The sequence below is a fragment of the Poecilia formosa genome, unplaced genomic scaffold (assembly GCF_000485575.1).
Source record: "Poecilia formosa unplaced genomic scaffold, Poecilia_formosa-5.1.2 Scaffold351, whole genome shotgun sequence".
In the NCBI taxonomy this organism is placed as follows: Eukaryota; Metazoa; Chordata; class Actinopteri; order Cyprinodontiformes; family Poeciliidae; genus Poecilia; species Poecilia formosa.
The window spans coordinates 608555-623607 of NW_006800290.1; the positions used below are offsets into that span (position 1 = coordinate 608555).

The 15053-nt window shown below is 44.5% G+C and overlaps 1 protein-coding gene across 1 annotated transcript; it reads right to left on the reverse strand.

Annotated features, from left to right (window-relative positions):
• Window positions 1-5: 5 nt before the first annotated feature.
• Window positions 6-14641, reverse strand: usp11 (ubiquitin specific peptidase 11). Its single transcript, XM_007574430.2, has 21 exons — window positions 14273-14641; window positions 11269-11378; window positions 11068-11198; window positions 10882-10999; window positions 10006-10151; window positions 9789-9850; window positions 8994-9093; window positions 8666-8839; window positions 7532-7690; window positions 7240-7464; window positions 7085-7168; window positions 6338-6432; window positions 5930-6124; window positions 5742-5854; window positions 4299-4823; window positions 3685-3755; window positions 3505-3617; window positions 2811-2960; window positions 1991-2106; window positions 1816-1904; window positions 6-789 (listed from the first exon to the last, which is right to left on the reverse strand). The coding sequence occupies exons 1-21, from the start codon at window positions 14380-14382 to the stop codon at window positions 637-639; spliced, it is 3039 nt and encodes a 1012-aa protein (XP_007574492.1). The 5' UTR covers window positions 14383-14641; the 3' UTR covers window positions 6-636.
• Between the last annotated feature and the right edge of the window lie 412 nt (window positions 14642-15053).

The following is a 15053-nucleotide window of genomic DNA, read 5'->3' on the forward strand; positions in this document are numbered from 1 at the left end:
CGCCCTCCGGTGGTGATAATCCTTTAATTCATATCAAAAGATTAGAAGTACAATAAAATAATTTCCTCTGATATTTGACAGGAAGACAAAGAAAGAAATGGGCCCAGCGTTCCCGGCTGCTCCACCCACCACTGACACCATTCATCTCACATTGCTTATAAAAATACTGTACACCCGTCCGCCGGATTAATACGACTTTATAAAGCTCATCTATAAATATGAAAATAAATCCAGTCACCAGCCGATCATCTAGAGAATTCATTACAAATAAATATCTGGAGAAAAGCTAAATATACAAACAGATGTTTAAAATCCCTGACAGCGTCGTTAGAAATAATCGGCCTGGTTCTGCTCACCAGAACCGGCCGACTTCTTCCTAAAATCAAGTGAAATTTACAGAAAATCATGAAAAGCTTTATTCCGGACGAGAAAACGGACTGAACCCTTCCAGCTCGCAGTAAAAACAGGCGTTCAGTGGAATGTTGTTTTATTAAAGAGAAATAAACTCGCTTTCAGAGCATCTTAAAGGCTTCGGGCCGTTTCCTCCATCTGAACCCGCGGGTCCAGACGGGTTTGGGTCCAAATCAAGCAGAATCATCCTGAGTGTCCAGAGTCAAAGAAAGAAAAGCAAGACGTTCAGTCCGTATCCATGGAGCCACAGGAAGGGGCGGTGCCCGTCTCTGTGGTGTCGTTGGCAGGTTGCGAGGCGGAGCTTAAGGAGGGGGCGGGCAGAGTGGGCTTCCTGATCTTATCTTGTCGGTGGTAGAACAAGACGTAGGCAGCATTAGTCTGCGGGACAAAACGGGAAAATGTTGCCAAGGCTGTTAGACATGTTTCACCTTTGACCCCAACAGACAGAACAATCACTGGAAGTGGACAAAAAATCAATAATAAATATCCACAGTATCAATAGATAATACGTCTGAACTCTTCACTTTGGTTACCTAGCAACTCACTCACTCTGGTTACCTAGCAACAACCTGTTGAGTTGCAGCAGTTTCAGGTTTCGCCTCAAAAAAAAAAAAAAAGGCAAAAACTGGATGAACTGGAAATGTCAAACACACAGATAGTTCAGATATTTAAAACAAAAAACTAATCAATAATTATCCATAGACTGATGGGTTATATCCTAGTACATTTTCCAGCCGCATCAGTTTTTTTAATGCACATTTTGAAGTGTTACATTAAAAAATGTTGATGGAAACGGCAAAATTCTAAATAATTAATTCGATTTCGCAAAAATGTTTTTCTATTGGCTTAAGATGTTTGTTTTTTTTCTTCTGAAAAACAGTTAATGGAGATGGGATCATATTTACTGAATAAGCTCTGGCACAGCCAACGCTGCCACCTGCTGGTGGGTCTGTGCCTTACAGGGGCACCTGATTGAACACCTCAGAACTTCCTCCATGTTCCTGCGGTGTGTCGTCCATGCTAACTATGAACCTCCACTTCCTGTTTAATACAGCCGTGCACAGAGTCGACATCTGATGACATCACACTTTGCATTGCTTTTTTTTTTTTCTGGCACTTTAAAAGTTTTTGATGAAGTTTAACATGAAAACTGGAAGGAGACATATCCATCTATTTACAAAATAAAAGCATACAATCCAAACTGTTTTTAAATTATAGATTTAACGGATTAGTTTTTCATTCAGTAAACAGTAAATCTTTCAGAATAATTAAAATGTTACATCAACTCTGTCTTAAAACCAGTTCAGAACTGGTTTGGATAAAAAACAGCTGAGATCCCAGTTCAGCAGGTCTGACATGTGATGTCACTTCCTATCCCCTAAAGTGCAGCGGAGTGATACTGACCACAATCTGGTCCTGGGAAGCGTACGTCACTTTGCTGTCATCAAAGTAGTACCACTGACCGTTGTCCTTGTTCTGGGCATAGCTGGTGTCTGTACACACACACACACACACACACACACAGGATGAGGTCATGTGACCAGCAGGAATGATCCAACATGGCTGCCGCAGCACTCACAGTGTCCGTCTCGGAGTCCTCCGTAGTGATTGGACACGGCGATGAGGTCGTAGCGGCTCGGCGGCTCCTCTGGCGAAACGCCTTTCCTCAGCAGGAAGTCAGAGAAGTCCAGGTCTCTGCAACCACAGCAGGAGGTTCTGACCCGGTTCTGATATAATCTGGATCTGATTTGTTTGGCCCAGTTAGGATCCACAGGTCCAGTTCAGTCTGGAAAGTTTCTCCTCTTTATGAATGAATGTTTATTCAGACGGTTAAATTATGAAACATTCAGCGATGAAACGTCCCAAATGAATGGATATGGTGACAAAAACGTCTGTTTATGAAGCTGGATAAAAAAACAGTTTTCCATTCTCTATGGAGATCTGGAAAATGAGTAAAATCAGATTTTAAAACCTAAACTTATAAATTCAGTCGCTTCGCAAAAATAAAATCTGAATTATTTCATCTCCACATCTAGATGTTTTTAATTTAAATTAAATTAATGAGTCAGTCTGTATTTCTTCTTCTACTGTGTCGGACGGTGAGTTTAATGGAGACGTTTCCATGGTAACGGAGGCTGAGCGGTTCGGACCAGAAACATGAAAACAGCAGCAGAACCGGTTCCTGCTGGGAAATTAAACATGAACAAAGATGAAAATGAACCGAAAACATCTGAAACTAACAAGAACAAACCGAACCAGACCGAGTGCGAGTCCGGTTCCGGTTCTGCTGCAGGTCGGAACCTGCAGAGGAAACAGTGACCCGTAGCCTCTGGAGGTTCTGGAGCGACAGCAGTGTTGCAGTGACCCGGTCCGGTCCGGCCCAGTGCATGTGTCTGTACCTGAGGGGGAAATCCACGATGGTGTCCAGTTTCTCTCTGGTGAACTTGGTGTAGGAGAACCGCTTGAGGTGGATGATCAGAACCTCCGGCAGTGACCACAGGTCCAGCTTCTTGGTGGCCAGCTGGTGCTTCTTACACACCGGGCAGTACCTGGAACCACAGACGGATCAGAACCAATCAGAACCCGATCAGAACCAATCAGAACCTGCAGAAGTTTGCAGTAGAGATGCACAGATCTAATATTAATATCTGTATTAGTTCTGATATTAACTAATAATTCTAGATTGGGTATCAGAATGTTCCTGATCCATAAGGACGGATCTATTCAGTCCAGTTCTATGCTGTATTATTCATTTGCATTATATTTATTCCTAATTGCATTTTCTGAACCATTTCAAATAAAGTTTGAGTTTATCACTTTATGTTGGCTCTTATCGTCATATTTCCTCTGAACAAATTAAATTAGTTTTTCTGCATTTGACCAAAGCTGGTGAGGCTGTTGATGGATTTATTGCTGAACTGGTTCAGAGTTACTAAATAAATGTTTAACTCAGTACATTTATGTCTGCGTTTAACAGCAGAAACATTTTAAATCAGTTTTTCCTGCATCGTATCGGCCGATACTAAACCTCAGGTATGTAAAAAGTGGGTCGTTTTCGGCAGCAGCAGCCGGTTTGCGGCGGCAGCTGGTTACCATGGATTCTCCTCCTCCAGCGTTTCCACGGTGGTGAAGAGCTCGATGCACTGCTGCAGCTGGACGGTGGTCTGCTGCTGCGGCACCTCCATGCTGCCGTGCTTCACGTAGCGCTGCGGGACACAGGGAGCGTGAGCGGCACACCTACACGTTTCCATGGCAATAAGGAATCAGACTGACCTCGGCTTCGTTTTCATTGTAGAACCTCTTCTTCATGTCGGGGTCCCAGTCGATGGCCACGTACGGCTGAGCTGCAGAACAGAACCAGAACCGATCAGAACGACGACAGACTGACAGAAGTCATTCAGACACTTGATCATTTATTGAGCTAATGGCTAATTAATGAATGATGAAAAACATTTCACACTGGAACTAGAAAACATTTTAAGAATCCAAACTAAAAAATTAAAGTGGTTATTTGTACCTGGCTGGTTTATCCAGTCACACCACTAGATGGCAGTAATCCAGAACATCTTTCAGTTTTTCTGATTTTAGGATTTTATTTGATCACTTTCTGTTCTTACCTGATCAAATCTTTGTTTCCACAGCTTTAATAAAAATAAAACCTCAGTAACATCGAACACTGCCCAGATTCACACTGGGATCAGTTTGAGTTTTGATCGCAGCTGTGATGTTTAGAAACGTCTTTGAGTTTCACAGAGAAACTGAATCCTGAGATCAGGAGGAACAGGAAGCTCCAGCAGCTCCACCTGCAGCCTTTTGTTTCATAAAGCTACATTAAACACTGTGTGTGTGTGTGTGTGTGTGTGTGTGTGTGTGTGTGTGAGACCCACAGCTGAAGGACACGGCGCTCCCTCCCTCTCCCATCCCTCTCTCGGTCGTCCCGTTGGAGTTGACGGCCTGGATGGTGAACAGGCTCCGCCTCCTCTTGCGACACGCCCGCCTCTTTGCTGGACACTCATTGGCTGGAGGACTGGGAGAGCGGGCTTCCTCCTGCTTGTCCGCCTCGTTTTCTTCTTCGGTGGTTTCTCGGGGAGGCTGCGCTGCCTCTGCTGGCGGCTCGGCGTTCCCGTCTGCTTCGCCGTCGGCTCCCAGATCGCCGCCGGCGCTCAGGCCGTCAGGGTTGCCGGCGGCCGGGTTCAGGGAGCCGTTCCCGACCTCGGTGTCCCCCTGGTCCAGAGAGGCCAGCCCCTGGTTGACCCCAGGAGGGGGGTCACCTGCTGTGGCAACGGGACCCGAGGAGGCGGGATCTGGGTCGGGATCTGGGGTGGGGCCATCTGTTGGGCCGTTTGGAGATGCGTTGCTGCAACACGGTTCTGGTTCTGAGGGTCCGGCCGTCTCCGAGGCATTCTGCTCATCTGAGGACACAGGAAGTCAGGACTGCTCAACAGGAAGTCAGGACTGCTCAACAGGAAGTCAGGACTCATGGATTTGATGACTGCTATGCAAGGCCATTTACCAAAAAAATATATTTCTAAAAACTAAAATCACAAAAATGTTCATTTTCATTTTTTCCTATTCAATAATCTAAACGTTATTATTATTATTATTATCTAAACATGAACTATTTTAGCTAAATGAATATTCAGATTTTTTTGTTTTTTATCCAAACTTTCACAAGATTTTATGTTTTCCTTCTGAAATTAAAAGAATTTCAATTCTATTATTGTGAAGAAAACTGAACACATATTAAATCTGTTTTCAGCAGTAAAAACTGGATCTATGTCAGTTTTTAGGTTTTTATTTAAATACTTTCTGGATTCAGTCAAGTTTTGATAAAGCAGTTAAAAGCAGATTTGGGTGTAAATTTACAGTATTAGCCAAAGAGCAGATGTGGCCCTGGTTACCATGACAACAGAAGGTAATATTTTTGTTGGTCGGTTTTGATTTGAAAGTCGTAGTTTTGTCCTAATTTATTCACATTTAATAAATTAGAACTTTTAAACCTGAATCTGTTTTGTTCTTCAGATAATTTCAGTTTTATCTCATAAAGCCGGTGCTGCGTATGAAAACTTGTGGAACAGAAATATGACAGTCATACAGCGACAAACTTCAGAGGCCTCATCAGTTTTGTTGCGAGACTGACTGCTACTGGAGATCCTTTATTTATCCTGCTGAAATAAATAAAGGATTTTTAAACTGAATTGAATTTTTAGGAAGAAAATCTGATAAAATCATGTTGGATCAGCTTCATGAACAAAAACTGATATTAAATGTAATATTTATAATAACAGAGTTTCTCTGGCCTGGAATCAGCAGAACGTCCTGATTCCTACCATCACTGATGCCGTTGGTTTGAGTCTTATACAGCTCCTCCTCTTCATCTTCCTCCTCTTCCTCTTCCTCCTCCTCCAGCTCCTCGGCGGGGTCAGGAGGTCGAACGTAGCGCCTGCAGACAGCCGGACAGATTGAGCTGAGACCTGCAGGGAAACCGGGCCGCCCCCCCCGACAGAGTGTCGCTTACGCCAGCCGCTGCAGGAACAGGCTGTAGAGCGCCTCCTGGCTGCAGCTGCCACGCGGCACGTTGAGCAGCAGCGGATGTCCGAACAGCGTGGTTCCGTACGAGTTGCTGCTGGAGCCGTAGTCCCTGTAGTGGGAGCGCTCCCTCAGGTAGAGCGCCAGCAGCACCGAGTCCTCGTCCTGCTGACTCAGCTCATACCTGCAGGAGAAACAGCTGCTGTCAGGGAGCCACCACACCGACCAATCACATGACAGATCACACCGACCAATCAGGCGACGGATCACACCGACCAATCAGGCGACGGATCACACCGACCAATCAGGCAACTGGCAACCAATCAGCTGGCAGCAGGCCATCAGATGCCTGTGGGCTGATTGATCTGCTGAACTGATCCGGTTCTGGTTTACTCACACAAAGATGTCGTCTCGGTCCAGAATGCAGCTGAGGGATTCCTCAGGGTTGTAGATTTTATAGAAACGATGATTAAAGACGTCAGCGACGACCATCTGGAACACAGAGCAGGAACAGGAAGCTTCAGGCTCGGTTCTGTGGAACCGGATCAGAACCCTGAGCTCAGCCTCAGGTTTCCCACCACCGTCAAACCAGCTCCGATATTTCGCATGAAAAGTTCCATGTAGGTTAATTATGTCTTATTTCACATGCACTAAGATAAACTAGACCAAAAATACTTTTTGTTTTTTTTCCATTAAAAGCAGCTTTTCTGTCCCTGGAGGCCTGGAGCTGCATTTTCTACACAAACCAAGGATTGTACTGGAAGGAGTTCACTGCCACCTAGTGGTCAGAGTGATGCAAACTTCTGTCAGTTTGCTTGATAAATAATTTATATCATTTCTACTCAGATTGTATGAAACTTTGAGGTTGAATTCCCATCTGATGCTCAGCAGCCGAATAATAAAAACATTCAATATATGCATGTTTCAGAACTATGGAAGAACATTAGAGCCAGTGGGAAGAAAAAATAAAAAAGTGAGAATTCTGAATATTTTTGGTCATAATTCCAGCAGAGAAAATTCAGGATTCTGAGAAAAAAAAATCAGATTTTTATTTTTATTTTAATGTCTTCCATCATCCAACGTTCTGCAGGATGATGAATCTAAAGGACGTTAAGTTGTTTGTTCTGGTCCAGTGGCGTCTCACCTGTGTGGGCGGGACGCCGGTCATGTCGGACAGAGCGGCGCAGAGGTCCGATACTCTTCCTGCTTTGGGGACGACGACCCGGTGCTGCAGAGACAAACGCAGTGAGGGTCTGCGTGTTTCTGCAGACGCAGCAGCGGCGCAGCACGGCGGCCTACCTGCACCGGTTTGGCGTGGGGGTCCAGGGAGACGAAGAAGACCTCCATGACGCGCTCCTTACTGACAGGAAGAGGGACGCTCAGGTAGCAGAAGGGGTCGAAGGTCACAGACACTTTGTGGCACTCGGGGCAGACCAGCGTGGATTTGAAGAGGCCGTGGAACGTGTCGACGATCACCGAGTCGTTGCGCCGCCGGTGGTTCCGCCATGCCTCCTCTGCCACTTCCTGTGGAGACACAGAGTTCGTTTCCTGGACGCAGACACCGGGCGGCGGTTCGGCCGGCGCCGCTTACCTGGTCCGGCCGGCCGTCGGCGTCACGCAGCTCGATGTACTCCTTGTTCTTGACCCGGTTGAGATCCTCGTGGAGCCCATCCAGCAGGAAGGACAGCAGCTCCTGGCTGTCGTGCTGCTGGTAGCCCAGGAACTGAGACGCAAAGTGGCCCACCTTGGTCTGCGCACAAAGACACGCGACCAGAGGTGAGGCAGCGCAGTGCTGTGCCTCACCTCTGGGGGCGCTGTGCCGTATAAGTCAGGGGTCCCCAAACTTTTTCCTGCGAGGGCCACATGACTGTTCCCTTTTCTGGTCGGGGGCCGGTCTTAGTTTTTCGAGAAAGAAACCTTAGAAAAGTTTTGACGGGAGGCGGGGGGTTGGATTACTGCCGACGACATATTCGCGTTTGTAGATAGATTTTTACCCAGAATGCAAATGGTAAAAAACCGTCAGCGAAACGGTGACTGGTACTAACTAGTATATATTCCATTGAGGGAAACTAAGTTTCATATCTGCTCAAGAGCCCCCCCTGGTGGTTGAAGAAAAATCCACATATATATGAAAAAAAACATTGAATGCTCTCTGGTATTGTTCAGGGGGCCGGACCAAATGAGGAGGCGGGCCGGATCCGGCCCGCGGGCCGTAGTTTGGGGACCCCTGATATAAGTGAATGAAGCAGGCAATTGGTGCATGAGGCAAAAAGTACCGTGCCTCACTGATAGGGGGCAGTAATGAGTCCCATAAACACAAGGAGCTGCTCTTCTAGCTGAAAAGCCTGAAAACAGTCGGGGGCATTACAGACGGAACAGAAACGTTATTTTCTTTGGCTGAAAGATTTTAGAAAATTAAAGAAAATGAGAAACAAGAACATTTTGTTTACAACAGAATGGAGACAGAAAAGGAAAGAGAAGCCTGGACATGGCAGGACAGAAAACACTCCAATAATTTCAAAAATGTTAATATTTTATCTTTCTTACTATTATGTTGTTGGAAGCTTTACTTACTTATGGTCAAATTTAAAATATAGATTCTATATTGGATTTGTATATCAAATTCTGGAGGAGTCTGTGCCTCACCAGTCAGGAACCTCACCGCATGTCACTGGCACACACACACACACACACACACACACACACACACACACACTGGCGGTACCTTGAAAACGCGCGGCACCACGGAGTAATGGCGGCCGGACCACATCTGCTTGATGATGTCAGCGTAGGCCTCGGCGATCTCGCCCTTCATCCCCAGAGGGTTGGTGAAGTTCAGCTCGTCCAGGTAGGAGCTCTGCAGGAAGTACTCCGTCAGGGGAGGGGTGTTGCTCAGACACTGCACACAGGAAACGCAGGATCGCCAAAATAAAGGTCTCAAAAACTGTTTCTTTGGGTTCAAAGTTGATGTTTTACTCCAGAATCCATCCAGATGTTTACTGAAATCATCCCATATTTTATGGTGTGTGTGTGCGTGTGTGTGTGTGTCAGACCTGCAGGGCGGAGTTCATGAAGCAGGTGTTGCCCAGGTTGGTGAGGCCGCAGACCCCCGGCTGTCCTCGGTACGAGTCCTGCTCCTCTGCAGAGTTTCTCCTGCAGAAACACAAACTTCAGTCTGGATCCAGAGAACTTCGGCCGACAGAACGACTCAAACTGAGGATCTATCAAACCTGGTGGAGATGATATTTAGCTCAGCTCCTGTAAAAACACATTTCTGATGGAACTGCTGTGATTGAGGATTCCTGGCTGATCTTTAAAGAAACTGACTTCCTGATAGAGATTTTTTTAATATAACTGTCACCAAATTCTCCAGGAACATCAAAAAAGACGCTACATTTATCATTTAAAAAGAAAAAATAAAGTCACCATATTGGTCTGAAAAGTGAGCAGCCAATTTTTTTTGTCTGCAGAGTTGGTAAGTTGTTAACCAGCAAGGTGCAGGTGTGACCTGGTGACCCGTCGCTCAGGTTTATCTCACTGCAGAAGGTAAAGGTGGCTGATTCTCAGACCTCTGTGGATCAGCTTCACATGTACGTATCGGCCGATCACCGACCAATCGGCCCACTAATCAATCGGTCCACTGATCTATCAGAACATGTTTACTGCCTGCAGTTCCTCACAGTAAGGTTTTTTCTTGGCTCTAAGTGTGTTTAATTTGCCTTCCAGCGTTTCCTCAAGCTCTCTAGATCAGAGGTGTCCAAACTTTTTGCCTCCGGGGCAAAAAGCTGTAAATTTAAACTGAACCGATGCAGAAAACATCTGAGAAAACCCAGAGAGTTCATCCTTACATGATCTGAGGTCTGGAGCTGGGCCAGGTACCGTCAGCGTTCCTCGTCTCCATGATGACCGTCTGACACACACACACACACAAACACACACACACACATTAACAAGAACTGAGACACTGGTTTCATCATGGAAAATCTCTGTTCCTGGATCATTTCACACACCATGTCGCCTGTGGAGTGGAGATCAGTGTGTGTGTGTGTGTGTGTGTGTCCTCACCATCCCAGAGCTCAAGCAGGCGTCCAGCACGCTGACCTGGACGTTCCTGAGGCGCTCACAGCTGCTGTCAGAGCTTTTCATCCAGAGCCGGCACTCAGAGCCCGGAGGCACGGAGAAGGTCTGACACATGGCCGTCTGGATGACGTCTGGACACACACACACACACACACACACACACACACACACCACTGATGATTAGACAAACCTGCAGGAAATGCAGATCTGATGCAACACAAAATGATCAATTATTGATTAGAATCAGCCTCAATATTTATCTGGTTCATTGTAAGCAGCCTGAGTTCAGACATATTCAACCAGCACCTGCTGCCTGACACAGACTTCAGAGGTTAAAGGTCACAGAAGGAGAAGAGAGGGAAGATCCTGTTAAAAGGATCATCAGAAACATTTATTAATATCTTAATTTATTCTAATAATGCTGCCATTGATCAAATATTGGCAGACTAATCAGAACATGAAGCATAACTTCACAGGATGTTCAACATTCCTCACTTTAACACAGATCTTTGTTTTCTCAGGGTTACGACTTTATTCTGGTATTTTTTACTTCATCTTCATATTTTTACAACCATGTTCTTATTGTTATGAGTTTTCTTCATACTTTCACAATTTCATCTCAACATTTTTACGACTTCCTTCTGATCATTTCTAGAAGCAGAGTTCTCAGTCTGGTTCTGGACTCGGTCGTTCTGTCTGGTGTTCCACAGGGTTCTGGACCCGAATCACTTCTGTTGGTTCTTCACCTCCTTAAACTGGGACTCATTATGAGAAAACATGATGTGAACTTTGACCCCCATGCTGACAACAGCCTGCTGTTCATCAGTGGTTCTAGAGGATCAGAACCGGTCCTTTACTCACAGATGCTGTCGGTGCGGCTGAACTGGGCGCTGGTCACGTTCTCCATGTTGCTATGGAGACACAGGAAGATCTCCACGGGGTACACCTCCACCTTCAGGGTGCTGGGCAGGTCCACCACCTGAAGCAGACCCAGACGTCACACGAGTCCGGACCCAGACCCCCCCACCACGGTTCTGGTGGGCTCACCTTCCGCTCCAGCGCCGGCTGGCCGTCCACCATCCCGTACCACTGCAGCAGTTTGTGCCAGGCCGCGGCCGGAACCAGCATGAAGTCCTCGTTTTCCACCAGGCGCTCCTTCAGGTGGTACGAGTCCAGGTCTGGAAACAGCAGAGACGGGTCATCAGAACCCATCAGAACCCATCGAAACTGAGCAAGACGTTCACTGACCCTCAAACAGCTCGGTGTTGTCGATCTGACCCGGGAAGGACGACGAGTTCTGGTCTCCGCTCTCCACAAACTCCTTCCACTGCTCAAACCAGCGCCGGTCCACCACATACCTGCAGAACCAAACCGGACCGGGTCAGCCGCCACTCCGGATCCATTCTGATCAGGATCCAATCCAACTACAAGATGTGTTCATGTATCAAACCCCAACGATTTATGGGACAAACATTTATCTGGTTTTTAACATGTTTACCAACACTAATCTGAAAAGTGTGGCATGCTTTTGTTTTCAGCTCTGACTGCAGGTCCAGCTACAGACTGAGTTTAGTCTCAGTACCATCAGTTTCTCAGTTAGATTTAAGTCTGGATTTTGACTGGGCCAGTGCTCAACAACTTTTACAACCACTTTTCTCTTTGGTCCAAAATTTGTTCAGAGCAACAAAAGTAACCTGACTGTTCAAAATAAATGTTTTTATAATATCTACTTTAAATGTATTTTTACAAATTAAAGAACCATTTTAGTTGAGCCTTTATGTTTAATACATTTTGGAGATTCAATTTTTAAAGGAAATTACGTTTCAAAAAGCAGAGTATTGATTCATAAAAATGTATTTTATGGAAAACAACAATATAATTTACATACTAGTGCCATTCTTTGTGAAAATGTTATACATATATTGTATTAAAATACATTATTATTCACAACACTGATCAATTCTTCAGTATTTTTGAACAAAGTTTTTCAGAGTAAAGCTGCAGGACTTCATCCTGAATGCGTCACAGCGATGTGTTCCAGGTAAAGTCAGCCGTTTCATTTCCAGACAGAACTTTTTATTTTGTCAGCTGTGGCTTTTCAACACAGCTGGATAAAAAAACAAATCTTATTTCCCCTTTCTGGAACAATAATAGTTGTTTCTCTTCTAGATCTGTAGAGTCCACAGCTAATATATCTATAATAGATCCTCCAGCCTGATCTGTGCACTGATTTCTGCTGCAGGTTAATGTTTGTCTTCCTCACATGAGCATCAATAAAAAAGAAGAAACTGAAAGCAGCGACGACTCGCATCGACTCGTTAGCTTACTGCTGGCCGCCATTTTTAATCCTGAACCATCAGATCGTTTCTCTTCCACTTTCTGTTGGTTTATCATAAAATTCAACAAAAATGTTTGATAAAACTTGAAATAAACTGGAGTAAAGAGCAGCTTCAACTGAGATCTGCTAAAGGAGATTCAGCCAGATGATTCTAAAACACATCACAGAACATTTCCTCCTCATTATTCTTTCATTACTTTGCTTCATAAATCAGTTTGAATGCAAGTAAACGTCTGAACCAGAGGAAGCTTGACGCCTGGGATGGAAACAGGAGCAGGAATCAAAGCAGCAGACGTTCATGACTTATTAACGGAGAACAGAAAGTAAAACCAGGCGAGGAGCCTGCAGAGTCACGGAGCGGTGGCAGCATGCAGATGGAAAACATGAGGAAGAACCACAGATCTGATCAACCAGCAGCAGCAACACGACCTCTGACCTGCATCAGGATCTCCTAACACCTTTAAAACTATCCAGTTTATTCAACAATATTTACATTTGTTTTTGTTTCCTTTCATATTTCAAGGTGATAAAAAATAACTCAGTGTTTCCGGAAAACTTGATTCCAGTCAGATCTGGCAGTCAGGCTTGTTTCCAGATTAAAAGCAGAGTCTCGTCTGGTTTTTATGGCTCTTTGTTGATGGTTCTTGTTTCTCGTTTGTTTTTTGGTCATTTTTTATTAGAATTGTTTTCATTCTCTGCCGTTTTAATTTTAATTCCTGGAACAACCGACTCAGCAAAAACTCTGGAGAAGAGAAACAAACGGATCGTCTCAACAGGACGATCCGAAGAGAGAAGCTGATCAAAAATCTCCCAGAAAGGATGTGAACGGTTACTGGCTGTCATAAAAACAGGAGCAGAAGAAGAAGACAGGCTCCTGATTTTATGAAGGAAGGTGAGAACAAACCCAGCAGCCATATTTGTTTGGGTTTCTACATGTTAAAAACCAAATGACGTTTATGTCAGTAAGGTCACATTCAAAGCTAATATTAACAGCATTTAGTTCCTTTAGCATCATCCTAACTCTTAGAGCTACAAATGAAGGAATGATCGCTGCATTTCTTCATGTCAACTCATCTGATCTGACTGGTTGTAAGTTCGGTTTCCAGACCACACCTTGTAATTCTCTTCCAAACTCCTAAATGGGCTCTCAAGACACTTTCTCCTTCCACTCAACTTTCCATTAATACATTTAGCTATAGCTGTATGAGAAGCTGGTTGTTTAGCTACTAAGAAAACAGTGACAGTCTGCTTGACAACTGTCAAGTTAGCAGTATTCGCCATGACTGTGCTGACCAGAGCATGAAGATTGAAACATTTCACAATGTAAATAATCTGTTTTATATAAGTTTTACTTTTTAAAATTAATTTCTTGAAATAAACTGACTTTCTTTATGATAATCTTATTTATTAAGATTTATTTCTGCTTCACATAATGTCTTGATATTCACGTTTTTGATCATTTTATTAAATGGAGAAATTATTTTAGAATTAAAAGGAGAAAACATGAAATAAGTGAGAAGATTCCTTCAGGGAGGTTCTGGTCTGACAAGAGAATCAAAACTGAAAATATTTGCGTCTATTTCCAGTTCTAAGTTAGAGGTGTTGGATCTATATGTGAAGCTGGACTTAGCGGAACCAGTGCGGACCGAACCCAGCTCAGATAAATAAAAACAACCACCTGAAAGTTATTATTACTTCCCTTTAATTCCTCCTGTTAGCATTAGCGGCTAACACTGCTAACGGTCAGCTAGCTCAGGCTAACAGGAAACGCCGAGCCGTTAAAAATCTCAAACAACCCGAACCGACACCAGAACCACTCCAGAACCAGACAGCTCCTGCTATAGTGACTGTAAACCAGCGACACCAGTGGTGGAGCCTTTCAAAATGACTCCGTGGGTCTGGGCGGACACTCACCAGCTGTCCCCAGCCTGGAGCTCACTCTCCCGAAGCAGACACTCGATCTCCCGCCGCTGGGTCTCCAGCCCCGGGGGCTCCGCGACCGAACAGCGGCTGTTGGCCGTCATGTCGTGGATCAATCACTCATAAATGTCGGGGCAGAGAGGGGTGTAGAGCACAGCCAGGAAGCGAAAGGCAGTCGCTGCATTGATGAGCCGATAAACTGAGGAACAGCGCTCTGTTTGCGGAAGCAGGAACTGGCTCGGTCCCGGCGGTCGGTGACGGCTTCCTGAGAGAAACCAGCTGCTGTTCCCTCATCTGACCACAGGGGGCGCTCAACTGGATCAACAGCAGTCAGTTAAACTGAAGCAACAGTTAAACTAACAGAAAAGATCCAGTTGTACACAAAAATAGTAAATATACACAAATTCACAAAGTGGATTACGAAAGAAAAATAAATTAAAATAGACAAATTCAAAAGTGGTTTAAAAAACCACTTTTTTTAAAAAAGTGGGTTTTTTGTGTCTAATAAATAATAAATAATGTCTAATAAATAAAAATAGACACAAATTCTCAAGTAGATGATACAGTAATTTTACGTCAAGATGTAGACAGGTTTTACTTTGACATTAAAGTTTTTTTTGTATTTTTTTCAGTTAAAATGTCAAATTTTGTTTATCATGATTGAACTGTAAAATAAATAAAAAGGGTAAAACCCTAACATCCAATGGGCTCTTTGCACCTCAGCTTCCGCGTTCGGGGTAAAGCGGCTCGATTGTTTCCGATCCAATACAAATAT

Coding starts and splice junctions, on each gene's coding strand:
- usp11 (XM_007574430.2), bottom strand. CDS start 14,382: ATGACGGCCAACAGCCGCTGTTCGGTCGCGGAGCCCCCGGGGCTGGAG. Junction 11,000..11,067: donor AGCCGGCGCTGGAGCGGAAG/GTGAGCCCACCA, acceptor GGTCTGCTTCAG/GTGGTGGACCTGCCCAGCAC. Junction 2,107..2,810: donor ATCGTGGATTTCCCCCTCAG/GTACAGACACAT, acceptor CTGTGGTTGCAG/AGACCTGGACTTCTCTGACT.